We start from the raw sequence: 16820 nt of genomic DNA on the forward strand, positions 1-16820 counted from the left end.
GCAATTGCCAGTTGGTACAAAACAGTAATAAGATGACCTAAAGTGATTATAGTGGTTTGTTTGTTTTTTGTTTTTTTTAACAGAAAAATAAAGATTCAGTGGGCAGAGGGAAGGGACAAATGGTAGGAAGAGATCAAACTGATAGACATGGAAAAAAAAAAACATTAAACATATTCCATTTTAGAGAAAAAATTACAAGAAAAAACACCAGGAGATGATATGGCACATAAGTTTAGACAGTAAAACCAAAGACTCTTCTAGAGTATACTATCTGAATACACAGCTCCAGAGCATGCTATGGAGAAGACGACCTGTATGCACATCATCAAAAAAGCTCAGCTAGAAAATGTTCATCACTCCTGCAAAAACTGCACAAAGAAGAGCAATAAAGATGATTTAGAGTTTCTCTCCTACAGCACTCACATACATCTCACTACCCTTCCAAAGAGTTGTCTCTAATTTCAGCTTGCATAGAATGGGCTCACTCCAGACCTTGCCGTCTTCTAGCCAAACCTACAGCTAATTAATGGACCACTCTCAACCACCATGATATAGTCAGGTAAATATACCATGCAGTACACAATTTAATACTCACAATTATTCAAAATACAAATGCCACAAAATTTCATGCACTCCCACTAAGAAAGAGAGATCGAGAAAGTTATTTCCTAGCTTCTAATTTTCCAGATCATATACAGTCTATAAGGAAAAAAAAAAAAAAGATAAAAGCCTAAAAAACTTTTTTTTTTTTTTTACAAAAGTATTTGGGGAAAAAAAGCAAACAAGCAAAAAACCAACCACATACTTTTACACTTTTTCCAAAGGAAGTAAAACTGCTCAGCTTTGCAGAAGTCAGTCAAGATTTGCAGAAGTCAGTCACGAGGGGATCGAGTGCACCCTCAGCAAGTTTGCAGATGACACTACATTGGGAAGTAGTGTTGATCTGCCTGAGGGTCGGGAGGCTCTACAGAGGGACCTGGACAGGCTGGATTGATGGGCTGAGGCCAACAGTATGAAATTCAACAAGACCAAGTGCCGGGTCCTGCACTTGGGCCACAACAACCCTCTGCAGCGTTACAGGCTTGGGGACATGTGGCTGGAAAGCTGCACAGCAGAGAAGGACCTGGGGGTGCTGGTCAACAGCCGACTGAACATGAGCCAGCAGTGTGCCCAAGCAGCCAGGAAAGCCAATGGAATCCTGGCATGGATCAGAAACAGTGTGGCCAGCAGGAGCAGGGAAGTGATTGTCCCCCTACACTCAGCACTGGCGAGGCCACACCTGGAGTACTGTGTCCAGTTTTGGGCCCCTCACTTCAAGAAGGACATTGAGGTGCTGGAGTGGGTTCAGAGAAGAGCAACGAAACTAGTGAAGGGTTTAGAGAACTTGTCCTATGAGGAGCGGCTGAGGGAGCTGGGACTGGTCAGTCTGGAGAAGAGGAGGCTCAGGGAGGACCTTATTGCTCTCCACAATTACCTGAACAGGAAGTTGTAGGGAGATGGGAGTTGGTCTCTTCTCCCACATTATGAATAACAGGACGAGAGGGAATGGCCTCAAGTTACACCAGAGGAAGTTTAGGTTAGATATCAGGAAAAATTTTACAGAGAGGGTTGTGAAGTATTGGAACAGGCTGCCCAGAGAGGTGGTGGAGTCCCCATCCCTGGAGGTGTTTAAAAACTGTGTGGATTTGGTGTTGAGCAACATGGTTTAGGGACCCTGACAGTGCAGGGTGAATGGTTGGACTCGATCTTGGAGGTCTCTTCCAATCAGACGATTCTATGATTAATCACGAGAACCAAAGGCTTATTTTGGTTGTACCCTACTTTGAAAATGATGATAGTATTTAAGAAGCTTCCTCATTAGGTCACTCAGAAATTATTAACATCTGTAAAATATTTCATTGTGCTTTATTACAGCTCCAAAGTACCACACTGAGGTTCAAATTTGCAGATACAGACAGCTTCTAATCAACTTCATGGAAAAACGTTACTTTCAGTGGATGCAACGCTAGTTTAATGTTGTCATACTTACCAATCAGGCAGCAGGGCTTCAAAGAAAACACAGGAAATTGTACATAAATATTGCTATGTCCCATTTACTGTGTATTTCTAAAGTTAGAGCATGAAAGCGTTAAATATTTTTGTTTTCCACTAAAAACACTCTTTACATGGCAAGGCAATTAAGTTATTTTGGCATCCGCTCCACACAAAGCAGCTGCTGTACAGTATGTTTTACTTTATAAAATATCTTTAATCAGCACACTGACTAGTTCTGTCATTTATAATTAAGGAGGTAAATGGCAGGTGCAGCATTAATTAGTGAAATTGAAGTCTCTATGCAAGACATGCAGTCATACCAGCTTAATGCTTCCTAGGAACAGAAATGATTGCTAACAGCTTTGCACCACAAACTTGACTAGGTAAGACCGCGTGGAGAAAAAGGGACGTTTACAACGTTTCTGAAACCTTTGCAATCTGACATTACCAGATTCATTTCTTAAACTCTTCCTCTGAAAGTAAGAATAGAAAAGTACTTCAGAAGTGCAAAAGCCTACCCTCTAAGCCATCCTGTCAGAGTCCTGCCTTACAAACAATGAGAGGGGCAGAGGTACAGATCAAGAGGTAAGGCAAAGCAGTTCTCTTCATTGAAAAGATTTGCCCAGACAACAACTAAGAAATGGGCTAGCCCAACATTTGGAGAAATGCCCACACTCATAATTTAAAACCAGACCAACTGTTGTCATAATCCCTTCCCAACATGACAGTAGGACCAGCAGTCCTACAAATACCCTGAGAACACTTCTGCCATTGCCACCTTAAGAGGTTGTGGTTTTTTGGAGAACAGCCATAGTCTAAACTGTGAGTTAAATCAAATTTCTCCTCCCTTTTAAAACTGCAGAGGTTATTCTGGCTTAAAGGGCTCCTTTAACCTCCTTTAAAGTAGCCTTACAGCTGTTTATAAATCTTTAGAGCACACACATTCAGCGAAAGTCCTACAAGATGAGTTTCACTTCCAAAGAAGTGGCAGTCACCCTCAACACTGGTACTATATAGTGCTGGTCCTTGGCAGACCACAGCCCAGGGTGATGCCTTCATCATCTCCGTGTTCACCTGTTCTTCAGAGCCTCCAGGCACAACCACAGCATGCAAAACTGTTCATAAAAACAAGTGTAGTTGGTGAGACTGAAATAATTATAGTCTTTGTGGTCTCACTTGTAAACCAATAGTCTGCTCATCTCCAAGCAAATGTTCTCAGACACTTCATTGGTTTCACCAAACTAAGACTGCAATTCGAAAGAAGCCAAGAAGCCTAATTTTTTTAATACTTGAAGACAAAAAGGTTAACCCTTCTGACTGCCCCGTCACCTAAGCTATGTCTTAAAAACAATCCAAATATGCGTGCTTTAAAAAACCTCTGAAATACCAACCTCGCAAATATCATAAGGCATTGAATTGATTTGTGCTTCATTGATGTTAAATGAATGTTTCTTCAGTGCCTTCCACATGCGTAGAAACAAGCATTTCCAAGGCAAACTATAGTAGATAAACAGCAGCGGATGGAAGGCAAACTTATTTGTGTTTTTCTTTCAGTGCTAATTTTAACACAAAATTGAGTCTTCTAGGAAGGAACACACTCCCTAGCTGTGCGCAGTACCCCCTGCCAACCAAGTTATGAAGCAGAACTGCTACTGACTCACAAATGAGTTATTCATCCATCCTCCTTCTGACAAGTGAAAAAGTACACGACCGCAGCTCACAGAAGGAAAAACAAAGACTCAAACAGAGGGATTCAGGAAGGATAAGGAGGAGAATTTGGAAAACAAGGATACTGTGATAAAGACAATTTGTTATAATCTGCAGGAAGACACAATGACAATAAACCACTTTTAATCGGACTTGTAATTCTGTAAAGGAACAAATAATAAGTGCTGCACAAAGGCCACCATTTATGAACATCACAATATTTTGTTTGAAAATGCAAAATGAGACAGCTGAATTTCAGTATTTTTAAGCCTTTTCAGATTAGGAGCAATCAGCGTGGGTACGAAACAGCTGATTTGAACTAGCAGAAGAGAATTAAGAGGGAGGAAAAAGCTTTGTCTATAAATGGGAACAAGCACCACCAGGGAACAGACTTCACAGAGTACACATGGGGGTTAAACAGAACCCACCCTCCCAGACAGGCACAGCTCTCAGCTGAAATATTTCAGAGAGCATAAAATGAATACTGCTATCACAAACAATTTCAGTTCCCAGGCAGGTCTAAGACAGTGATATTCATATAAACTCTCTGAGAAGGCAGTAGCCATGCCCTACCATATGGTCTGGCACAGTTCAGCATATGGGACTGGTTGTGATTGTTTTCCTTTTCCCAAAATTAGCATTAAAATAAAAGTGATAGCTTCAATTAGAAGCAAAGTAACCTGAGCTCAAAATATTAAATTAGAAGTAATCCAATGTTCTGAGACATAGACAACAAAAAAATTTACAGTTTGTTAGAGAGTATAAATACAATTAAGATTGAGAAAAGAAATGAATACATAAATAAATCAATTCCTCCACAACTATGGCACAGAGCAATATTTACTACCAATGTGGACAGAGAGAGAGATGTTTACGGTATATGCACAGAACAGAATTAAAATCACATTCCCCAGTCTGTCAGTTCATATCAAAAAAAGTATCGAAGAGGCTAAACTACCTTCTGCCATTCAAAAAGCATCATTAGCTAAGGCAGCTGCAAACTGGTAAAGCAACTTGAAAAAGCCTGCTTTAATATTTAACTTGTTCTACTTTTCTTTATGGTTCTGCTTCCTTTTATGGACACCATAAGGTCCATGGGTTCCAATTTTAAATGGATTCTCTACCAAATGAGAATGAGGTGGATCACTTGATATCACATGATTAATACAAATTGGTACCATTTTGTATCATCGTATGTACACATCCCTACAATTCACACCAAATGATTTGGTGGAATCTGATTAAAATAAGATAGCATTCCAGCTCTACAGACAGTAACGTTACATGAAGTACCCAGATACATAGGAACACAGTCAAAAGATATGTCTTACTTTCCCATCCAAACCGCATAGCTTTCAGGGAGTTGTGGAACAAAAAGCATGGATCTTCCAGTATCAACATCTACCGCTCCAAAGCAGCCTGCTTCAGTTACTCCAAAAGTCCAGTGAAAGTAAGATTCCTAGGTTAAGACAAAATATATTCTTAAAGGAAAACCCTCACTTCTGAAAATCTCTCTTGCTTTTGGAGAGAAGGAAGTGCTTTAGGTCTAGACCTTTTCAGACCGATTCGTTTTAGGTCACAATAATACAAATCCCTCTGTTGGCAACCTGCTTTGTGAAATATACTACTTATAAAAGCTCAAAAAATGCTTTTCTATGAATTAATTCAGTTTAAGTCTACTGTCATGTTTCACTACTGAAAGAAGCTTATTTTTTGGCTCACAGACAAGACTGAAAAAACTAATATTCCATTGCTGTCTTTAATATTGCGTTAAACACTGATAGGCAGTAGGGCCTTGAACAGGTTTAGGCCCTTTAAACCAGCTAATGAGCCCACATACAAAAGCACTGAAAGAGAGCAACTTGACGCTGAAGAGGCAATGTTACACAGAAGACAATTTATTGAAGTGAAACAAGGCAATGCACGCATGAGAGATAAAGGGAAAATAACTAAAAATAGTTTTAAAATTCATGCAATTGAAGAGACAGCTTCTTAATTTGAATTGAAGTTTTGACTCGGCTCTCACCTGGCGAAACACGATACCAGTATCAGTACAGTATCTCTGGGTTTCTTCTCCACCCTGCAGCAGAACAACTGAATTCTTCTGGATATCCTTATTCTGTCTCAGGCGATCACACAGTCGTCTTCTATTCAAGGCAAAGAGCGCTACAGGCACTTTCAAGGTCTCGTTCCCCAGCCAAAAGGAGGGTCTAGAAAAGATTTTTTTTAATTGACAATTAATGGAAGACAAAGACAGTAGCACGATTCAGACGCGCAGTGTTAGCTACTTTAGTCTAGAACAGAAAAGGAAGTTTAGTTCAACTCTACAAACGAGATGTTAATCACTCAAGAGGAAGAGATGCTGTATACAAGCATCGCTCTTGAGCGACAATAAAACTTGCTCATACGAGTACCAAAGGAAAAAGATGGCAACAGGAGACAGGCTGGCTGCAGTCGTGGCCTAGAGCATGTCATTTGTCACATTCCTTTAGGTAAAGTAACACGAAAAGTACATGCAGAAAGCGACAACAGCCCAGGTCAGCTGAGCAAAGGCAGAACAGCAGAGAAGAAAATGAGTTCCAAGTTACTGAAAACAGAAGTGGAAGGTTACATCAAGTCTGGCAAACTTCAGCAAGTCCTTCTGGGAAATGTTCAGTAGCTGAAACAGGGACTGGGAAGAAAATGTGACAGCAGATGCAGGACAACAGGTTTTCCCATACTCACACAGTATCTGCAAATTTATTTTCTATGTACATGTGTTTATTCTTGCATGCATACAAGTGGCTTCAGCAAGTGACTGAACTCACACACGTGGCTGCAGAAGCATGTCCCTGGTACCAATGACCTCCTGCTGCACATCACAACCCGCCCCTAAGGCAGCACAACTGTGCTGAGACAGCCCGGAAAGTTTCTGAAAGATTGTACTCAACAAAGCCACAACTGGGAGAACACAGTTTACAAGCAGAGAGCTCTTGCTTAAAATAAACTGATTAGTAATTACTTTAAGGTGTTTAAAGTACTACAAGAATATATTGATGATTCATCCACATTTGTCATAGGTCCATACCCACACTTCTTGGAGTTTTACCAGTAGAAGCACAGTAGCTTGTTGTAGGACTTGTTTTTTAAATCAGATGAGGAGAGAAGAATCTAAGAGCATTCCCTTTTGTTTATGTTTAATATAGCAAAGCTGTGCTTTGGAGTTTCGGTATTACAGATGAATACTGTTTTATCAATAAAATCCTATGATTTAAGTGCAGTTTCTCCCTCCATCTCAGTTTCTCTCAGGTTATTGAAGACTGACTGGCTGGCTGGTCATTTTCTATCAGATATGCTTCTAGAGATGATAGAAAGGAGCGGTTAAATTGTTGCCATGTTAAAATGACAAGAAATGAACCACCAAGGGACTTAATCTTAGAGAAGCAGAGCTCCGCATCTTAATTATTGTATAGTTTTCATAGGCAATCAGAAAGGTAACCTTTGATTTATAGCTGTGTAAAGTAACCTCCTGAAAGACTATCAGCATCAGAAATGTAAACCCTATAATTTCTTACTGCAGACACAGCATACAAGAGCTAATAAAATATTTTATTTTACTTGTTTATAATTACTTGATATAACATCGTAACTAATTCTAGAAGGTGAAAGACTGCTCTTGCTAGTCCGATCTGCCTAGGAGTTCAGCTGATGGTGCACAAAACTCAAACGTGTTTATTTTCCTTACTTCCCACACACACCTGATAAACCAGTACCAGGTGATCGTTACAAGGGCTGCAGACTATCTGTTGCAACATGTCGTGGTTTAAACTGGTCAGCAACTAAACACCATGCAGCCGCTCGCTCACCCTCCTCCACCCCAGGGTAATGGGGAAGAGGATTAAAGGGGAAAAGGGAAGGAGACTCTTGGGTTGAGATAAGAAAAAAATAATAATAATTATAATAATAATAAATTAAGTAATAATAATATTACACTAATAAAATATTAATATATATGATGATAACAATTTGGCCCTCAATCCGAGGCCTAAGTTCAAATCCTAAGGGGAGTTGTGGACCCTTTGCCCGGCCATGCTCCCCTCGAGCCTGTTATGCTCCCACACACTGCCAAAACATGGGAAGCTGAAAGGTCCTTGATGTCTCAGCACCAACTATAAACATCAGTGCGCTATCAACTTTCTTCTCATAACAAATCCCAGACTTAATCCAAAGCACAGCACTATTCTAGCTGCTAGAAAGAAAAATTAACTGTCCCAGCTGAAACCAAGACACAGCACATCAGCCTAGCACAAGCTTTCGCTTTGGGGTACCCATGCCTGTAGGAAGAATGAAGTAACTTCATACAATCCTAGCAAAAGCTACTGAAAGTATTAAATTGGAGAGCAAACCTTAAACTAAATACTGGCAAGGCTTTTCAGGTGCAAAGCTGTGGCTCAGCAAAGCACAAGAGGTTGAAACCACTGTTGTCCAAGCAAGATCAGTCCCTGGAGTAACTCCATGCAGGGGCCTGGAAACCATACGCTCACCTTATTTTAAGTACAAAAGGGAAGACAGAACATCATCAGATACCCTTATGCCATAGGTTGCTCTCAGATCTTGGTATCTGCTGATAAAAAAAAAAAAACAAAAACAAACAAACAAACAAAACAAAAAAAAAAAAGGTAGAGGTTGTAGCACAACCTGTCTTCTGTTTTGCTTCAAAGGAAGGAAAAAAGTCACCTTCATTGTAATTTTACCCTCTATACAAGTTGGGATTTTTTTGCTACGATTTAAGTACAAAAAAAAGACTCTGACCTCCCTCCTTCTCCAGGCCTATTGCTATATTCCTACAACCTGGACCTCATAGGAAGCTGCTACAAAGGCACATTTTCACCTCCATTAAGTTTACTGTTAATGCTTTTATTGCACTTAAAACCTTTGACAACCAAAATGAGACTCAAGGAGAAATATTGATGTCAGGCAGCAAGTCCTACTGGTAGTCTCACTCAGCCACTTTAAGAGTATCTTTTACCGGGATCTCAACACTCAAGCTGAAATGCATTCTGATGCAAAATGATGGTTCTTCTACACATTTTCTCTAACCCCACAGCAAAATTTTTTTTCTTTCTTATACATAACCAATTCCACTTTCTCTGCTTGAATTTGATGCCACAATATTCATCGACAGCAGAATTTGGCCCTGTACATTTGTTTTAGACTGCACAGTTTTTTCACTGGCATGGCCTTGGTCTCTATGTTAAGGCTGTTGTAACAGTCACAGCAGCTGAGCATGGTGGACCCCACAGCAAGGGCTGCAGAACACAGGCGGGCTGGGCTGAATGTTCTTGCAAACATTGCCCTGTTCCTCGGGTTCTCTGCTGAGCACTCATGTTAATTCATGCCTTGGACCTTACGAGCTTACCAGGCAACAGACCTACTTTCACAACTGAAATTCTACGGAGCAAATCAGCTAGGTTTCAGAGAAGACTCAACTTGGAGAAGTTTGCTTCCTCCACAGCCTTTGCTCTCTCTTCGCTTCTGCAAGCACTGAGATAACCAAACCGACGTCAGCCTGACGGATGGACTAACAACACGGCAAGACACCCACAGGTGCTGCTTTTCCTGCAGAGGCTGGGTCCACAGGTGTGAGCCCAGCGCAAGCTTTCTGCAACTTAGGCAGAGAGCTCCTTTCAGAGACTAGCACTGGCAGAGGAATTTAAGTCTTACAAAAAAAGAGTGTGGCTGCACACCTGGCTTTCTATTGCAAATAATGATTTGGGAAGAGAACTCTCACAGTACTCAAGATCACAACTGTTGCAAACCCTGTGACTACACAGTACTGTGGATGCCATGACTGTTACTTAGCACTTTTTCAGTTTCAAATGTAAGAAGCCATTACTATGCCATCTGCAGTAAGTTGAGTGGGTACACGTATATAACTGTCTGACATATGTATCGGCCCTGCAAACACACATGCAATTACAGTGTAATCAGCATACAACTCTGTTATTTGCCACCTAGCAACACTACCACAAAGTTTTTTCTAGGGCGGAAATTACAAGCTTTCCATTTTGGTCCATGATCTCTAACCACTCAGTTTATATCACACAAGACACACAAATATCAGAATTCAATTAGTACAAATACACTGGCTGGTCCTTCAAGGTCTGTTTCTCCTGTTAGTGCAAGGACTCTGGCATCTCCAGCCACAAACTCAACTCAGAACTCTCACGTAGAGTTATACATTTGATAATGAAATATATTTAATTCAAGCACTGCTTTGTGGTGTCCACCTCTTTGAAGCTATGCAAGCTTCTGCAAATAAGCATTAGTCAATGTCAGAAATGGCTACTCACAAGACCAGGACAGGACAAGCAAAGCTCAGCTTCCTTTTTTCTCTACTCTGGTACCAGAATTCAACCATTGCTCAGTCTGGTAAAGGCCTCCCACAGTAGCTGACAGTTTCTCTGCTGGCTGTCACACACAATTTTTATGATCACTTAGGACCAAGCCCACACAAGAGCTCTTTTATTTTACTATACTGGAAGTTAAATGTAGCTAGGAACATTAAACTACATCTGTTTCTTTACAGGATATTCTTCTTTTGCCTGGAACTTTTGGTTTTCAATGCTTATTTCAGTAGTTTTATATTTTCAGAGAGCTTACATTTTGTTACTGTATGATCCATCTAACATACTGGATTTGTTTTGATGCAACCCATGAGAACACACTGGTAACCAAATATCCTATCTTATTTCTGGTTTTCCTTCCATTTCTCAGTTAAACTTTTGTACCTCTGTTTTTTTCGGAAGAAAATTCACAGACTGCCATTTCTGTTCTACTGAGGTCACACCGACAGGATCCAGATTTCAATGAAGATGAGAAATCACTGAAACTACTTATCACAAAGTTACAGTTTGTTTGTTGACTGGGCCTTATTTATTTGTTTTGAGCAACAGTTACCAACATCAGCTTGAAGTCTCACCAATTTTTAACGTTTCCATATCAAACGTGAAGTGCAAGAGGCCTATGCTAACAGCAGCAGAAGCAAATAAAGGATACAAGCAAAACCGTAAAAGCAACTACTGCTGTTTAAGATGTAAACTGGATGTTTTCTTCACAGTCAACTCACTGCTCCTTACAAAAGTCACCAAGTTGAAGTCCTGGTGCTGCTGGATGTCCTCCCTACCTCTGCACAACCTGGCTAACCGCAGGGCTGGGCACGGCGACCACGCACAGGGAACACCTGGTCAGCACTGGGGGAAACCAGGGGCAGGAGAGGACCTCCCAGGGGAGCCAAAGAGTTAGAGCCAAGTCCCAGGATGACCTCTTCTTGGCAACTATAAAAAGTTTCCCGCTCGTTTTGATACATTTTTAACGGCATCTTCTTAAAGCACTGAAAGAAACGCCGGAATTTAGCTACAAAATGCAGGAGAGACCTTGAGCTAAGTAACCCACAGCCACCTTTAAGCATGATGTCCCAAATCTAGTCCGAGTTAGAGGATAATCCCCGGCGCAGGAGGCATTGCTGAGCCGACTCGGCGGTAACCGGAGAGGCCATGGGACCCCTCGACAGCTCTCTCGCCGTCCCCCCCCAAAGCCCCAGCCCGGCGCAGGCAGCCCGGCCTCCCCCGCGGGCTGCACGGCGGCAGCCTGCCGCCTAGCCGGGCCCGGTCCCCCCCAGCCTGTTGGGGCGATCACCGCACGCCGGCACTCCCGCGCCCCTCAGCGAGACCCCGCCGGCCTCGCAGAGCCGGGCCGCCGCCGCGCAGCCCCCTGCGGGGGGAGCGGGGAGGACGCGCGGCCTGGCCGCAGGGCCCGGCGGGCCCGTGAAGAGCGGGGAGCGGCGGCGGTCCGGCGGCCGAGGAGCGATGCTTACCCCGCTGCCGCGGCCATGTTGCCTCGCCGGACTTCGCCTGTCACGTGACGGCGGGGCCGGGCCGCAGCGCAGCGCAGCGGCGCCTCAGCGCGGGCAGCAGCCGGGGGCGGGGCGGCCTCCCCGCCGCTGCTGCGAGGGGAGCGGGGCCGCCGCGCCCCCCTGGGCCTGGCAGGCACCGACAAGCCACTGGCTTCCCCAGAGGCTCCTCCTCTCCTCGGGCTCCCCGGCACCTGGGCGCGGCCTTCCCGGGGAACGCGCTGCTGCTGCGTCCGAAACTGCAGAGGGGGTTTTGTAACCGTCACCTCCTGTGTCGGCTGCTTTTCCAAGAAACAATTCGTTTCCTCGGAGCTAAAAGCTGTGTAATGGACATACAGTCTTTCACAGGGATTGCTGTCTCACAGCAGCGCTCCCCGAAACACCTGGTCGGTCAGAAGCCGCGTTTAACGCGCCGCGCTGCCATCGCCACCCCCGTCAGAGACGCTCCCGCTCGCGTTCCGCAGCCGCGGTCCCGCAGGCGCGGCCCACGCCGGCCCCCGGAGCCGCCCCGCGCCGCTGAACTCCTCCTGCTCACAGGGTTTCCTTCAGCGCTCCAGTTGACTTGTTCTCGCCTCAAAATTATAGGCTACCTGAAGGAACCAGCAATTCGTAGGCCAAGGTTCGCGCGGCCAGTAACCGCCGTACAGCAGCAAAAGAAAATACCCAGAAGCATGAAATGCCGGATAAAGAATGAGAGAGGGGCTGTGCTGTGTGACCCGAACGCGTTGTTTAGCAGCCCTGTGCCTCAATAAACCAGCGGCAAGTGCTGCTCTGAGCTGGCAGCGCATCGCAGGTACCGCCGCCCTCCTTTCTGGAAGGAAAGCATGACTCCTCGCTCTGCTGCTGCTGAGCAATACCATTTCTCCATTGTTCCGGCACTGATCTCAAAAGAAAGTATTGTGGTACCGCGGAATATTCGGATAACGCACCTGGAGGGTCAGCTTCCACCGCGAGCGCTTGGGAGAGAGGGATGCAGGACAATGAGAAGAGCAGGCAGGAGGAGGATCATAAAATACATGGAGCTTGAAGCTAATGTTTGTTACAAAAAAATCAGTGCAGTTATTAAGAAACATACATGATTAAAACCCTTTTTTGGTTGGCCAAATTGTCCACTGGAAGGTGGCAGAAAACTGCAGCTACTCATGCACAACTAGCTCTGAAGTGGTGCACGAAGGCTGCAGGGCAATCACAAGGAAAGATTGATTTCAGAATGTCTGGAGAGGAGCGTGTAAATTAAGAAAACTGGAAAAGTCAAGTAGTCATCCTCTAGCTTTTCATGTTTTTATCCCCAAGGGTCACAGCCCTCTACTACAAAATATATAAAGAATCAGCAGCTTCTTTCACAGACTACCCAATTTGGCAAGTAAGAAATGCTTATTTTTGGCTCCAGGTTAATGGATAAAGCCCCATTTTAGATATTATCATTGATAAACTGCTGAATTTCAAGGAATTTCCTTCAGTTTATGCAGGCTGAAAAAGTTTTTTAATGTAAACTGGAACAAAATATTTTACTGCTTTCAGTCCCCTAGTGGTGCTCCCTTCTGCTTAGACTGGAGCAGAATTAGTGGGATGAGGCCGGGAAGCTCACTTTGCCTTTCCTTCTCCTGTCAGGAGGAGAGAGGAAAGACTAAAGCCTTCAAGGCACTCTTCCAAATACTATCATTAGTGGCTTCAGGCATTAATCCTTCCCAGTTTCTCTTTGCCTACCCATACATTTGGTCTCCTTTGAGTAAAAGGTCTCCTGCATTGTAGTATCTGCTCTCTAAAATGAGTTTTCTAGGTCTCCTTGTCCTGTTTATTTTAATTTCCTCATCTCTTCCCCTTGGTCTTTTTACCCTCCTTCCAAAAACAGTCGCTGAGATTTGGAAGAGTTACCTGCATTGTACTAAATCTCAGTGGAAAATAAGTCTCCATTCCTTAGGAAAAAAATACAAAACAAACACATTTTATTTTATGTTGTTTGTTACCTAAGATATCCTGTTCTCCTGTCTCGGGATTTGAAAGAATGAAACTTCTGCACTATGCACAAATTAAACTCATTTGCAAGGTGGTGATACTGGCAGCTAGTTGAAATGCCAGCCACAGGAATGTACTGGCAGCCAGATTAGGAGCAAGACCAGCTTTATTGCACACATAGATAATTCTGATTCTCTCTGCACTGCATTTGACTCTGCAACTGAGACAATGCAGAGATAGACCTTAATATCTGAGACACTAGTTTGGAGCATTTCCCTCTAAAACAAGGTTTAGCTGACCATAACTGTCACTTATCTCCCAGCAGGATTTCTCTCTGTGGTCAAGAACATCCTCTCTCATGTTGAAAGCCTGATTTTGCACTTTTGGCATCTTCAAAACCCCACTGTAGCAGTCTGGGTGTACAAGAGATGCAACACTGCAACATGTGATGAGATTCTGCACTGGCCAGATTCTTAGTCAAAAATCTGATTTAAATCTGCCCTGTGATCACGCCAGAAGCATGGTAAGGGCTCTCAATCTTTAACCATTATTCAATCACTGAGTAGAACAATGTGCTGCTTAAATAGGGAAAATTCAAATCTGTAGAATGAGACAAAGCAAACCAAAAAAGCACTTGAACACAAGCATCCCCTGGCCTGTTGTGTCCTTGCATTGGGGAGGGGGGAGTAACTGCAGTCCTGCAGTCTTGCTCTGAATCCAGCCAGTGTCTTTCTGAATTACATCCAGCTGTAGACAGTCCCTGAGGGTCCCTAGGGAAATTTCCTTTCCCTCACCTCTGAGACTCAGCTGTGTATCTCCATTCAGCTCCTAAGCAGTTTGTACTCCTGCTCCTCGTAGGACCTTCTGTCTCTCCTCAGGCTATGTACTGGTTAGCCAAAAGTAGCTAAATTGCCTAAGAGGCTCTTTTTACTCTTATTATAAAGATTTAAAACAACTCAAATTCATTCACCTGGCAGAAAAGACTTTGGAAATATTAACAGGAAAGTTACTGTAACAATTGGTCACTTTATATCTAGACAAGAAATAGCATTGATAAATTGGTACCAGTACTTTTCTGTTGCTGTTCGTCCCTCTGTGTTTTAAGTGTTTATACTGCTGTCCAGGCAGGATCTTAGAGTTCAGCACTGTCAGTGAGTGCATTTACAGCTTCTGTTATCCTAGCTGAAAAGAAACAATGTTAGGTTAATAAACCTTCCTTTTATTATATGAAAATTACATAACTGTTGTGAATACAGGTCAAGATCTTTTCCCCTAGTTTTTCAGTACAATAGATGAAAATCCAAAGTTAGCAGGGGCAGATGCAGTCCAAATATGAACTGGGGGAAAAGGAAGGACACTGCAGCTGTGATGACAGCATGGGCTAGGGAAGCATCGCCCCTCCCTTCTGCCCTCCAGCACAGGTTGGGTGTCAAAAGAAAATCTAAATAATCTGACTGCTGCACAGTGCTTGAGCTTCTCTCTTGCTTTGGGAAATGCAGTTGGTGAGGGACCAGATCATCCGGGGCTGCCATGAGGGATCACGGAGCCACACTGAGACCATGGTACCATAGTAGGAAATCTGGAGCTGCCAATGTCATGACATGAAGTGGGGAATAGGGTCTAATGCTGAGTGATGAAGGTGACCATAGGCCCTCCTTAGCAAATCCTTACCTGGATATATAGAATCACAGAATGGTTAGGGTTGGAAGGGACCTCAAAGATCATTTAGTTCCAATCCCCCTGCCATGGGCAGGGACACATATGATTTCGCTACAAGTTTCAGCCTATTTTCTAAATATCTAAAAAGCTTCCATATTATATGTTTTATCACAAAAATAGAAATAACAGGAAATGTTGATTTATCAGCACAGAAATAAGTTCAGCATGATCTGTTTTTCTGCTGATTATTCCCCCAAATTTTTGGAAGCTAGAACATTGCTGGCTGAGATGCTCTGTGACCTTCCTCACTTGGATGGGAGAGCACTGTCTAGGCAAAGAATAACAGATAGAGTTTGTAGGTATATGAGTGAAAGTATTTCACACATTATAGAATTAGCTGTTAGTCCAAAGTAATTATACAGTTCCCTCTGTTAAAATGTGTTAATACTGTTTTTTTTTAATTGAATTACTATACATAGATCCCTAGCTTTTCATCACTGAAAGATACATGTGCTGCCTTTGTTTGACGCAATGGCCACAAGTCTTTATCTTGGAATTAAGATTACAAGGTCCCTTCAAAGTAACAGATTGAACAAAAGCATCTGCCTTTGGCATTTTCATCATGAAACAATTTTGAGTAAATTTTCCCTCAAGCAGTGAATGTATACTGCTGTATTGATCTTTTGGATCTTGAAATAAAAGTGTGATTTTCCCAAAGCCTGCTTGAACTAAATTATTATAAAAGACAAGAAAGGTAAAGCATTACATTGCCTCATTACTCTCCTCATTGACTTTCACTTCAGAGTAGGAAAATCTAGTAGAGTCAAAATGTGCCCATCAAGGATTGGACAGCCTAAGGTAGCTTCTCCCTCTAGTGATTGATCTTTAGGAAAAATTATAATTTTATTTTTGGGGGTACTTTTTTTGCAATTCCTTAGTATAGACTGTCATTGTTTCATTTAAATCAATCTGTCCATCTGCGCTTAGAAGTTGCTGCCACAAGAACTATTCGCTCATAAAACACGTATGACAACAGCTCTATCAAAACTGCTCAGAATACTCCTTTTTAGTGGAGGTTTTGGTTTGTCAAGGCTTTTTCTTTTAATTAGTGGCCAATGTGATGATCTCTGTAACGTTTCTCTAATATCTCTGGCAGCTTGAAAGAATCAATTTTGTATACTGCAATGCATTGTTTTGCTTCAATAAAAGGAAGCTTCTTAATGATTTTCAATCCGTTAACTCATATATGGGCTTCTTTTGCTAACCCATAGCTGTGAAGGTATAGCTGATGCCCGTCTGTGTGTCCTTTGCGTAGTGCCCAGCACCACGACTCCTGAGCTCTCTCTTTTGTTTTTCTAAGGGTTCTGTGCCCTTATACGAAGTAAAAAATGTGCTGTGTGATGCGAGTGCAGTTCAGTCATGGTTAATGCCAGGAATAAGAGATAAGTCACTACCTTGTATTTTCTTTTTTTGTAACTGTTACTAGTTAGAATAAACAAAAATGTCTGTCTTTCATACTAAGTAAGTTTTACAGAAAGCAACGTTGCGAAATTTTACAACACTGGGGTTAGGA

At 42.7% G+C, this 16820-nt stretch overlaps 1 protein-coding gene across 1 annotated transcript in view; it reads right to left on the reverse strand.

Moving 5' to 3' along the window:
* Positions 1–11627, reverse strand: part of PEPD (peptidase D) — a 143810-nt gene extending 132183 nt beyond the window's left edge. The window contains 3 exon segments of the mRNA XM_086620892.1: positions 5073–5200; positions 5768–5951; positions 11597–11627. Of these exon segments, the coding sequence (XP_086477018.1) occupies positions 5073–5200; positions 5768–5951; positions 11597–11613 (329 nt within the window). The 5' untranslated portion in view covers positions 11614–11627.
* Positions 11628–16820: the final 5193 nt, after the last annotated feature.

The sequence above is a fragment of the Tauraco erythrolophus genome, chromosome 15, assembly GCF_009769465.1.
Source record: "Tauraco erythrolophus isolate bTauEry1 chromosome 15, bTauEry1.pri, whole genome shotgun sequence".
NCBI classification, from domain to species: Eukaryota; Metazoa; Chordata; class Aves; order Musophagiformes; family Musophagidae; genus Tauraco; species Tauraco erythrolophus.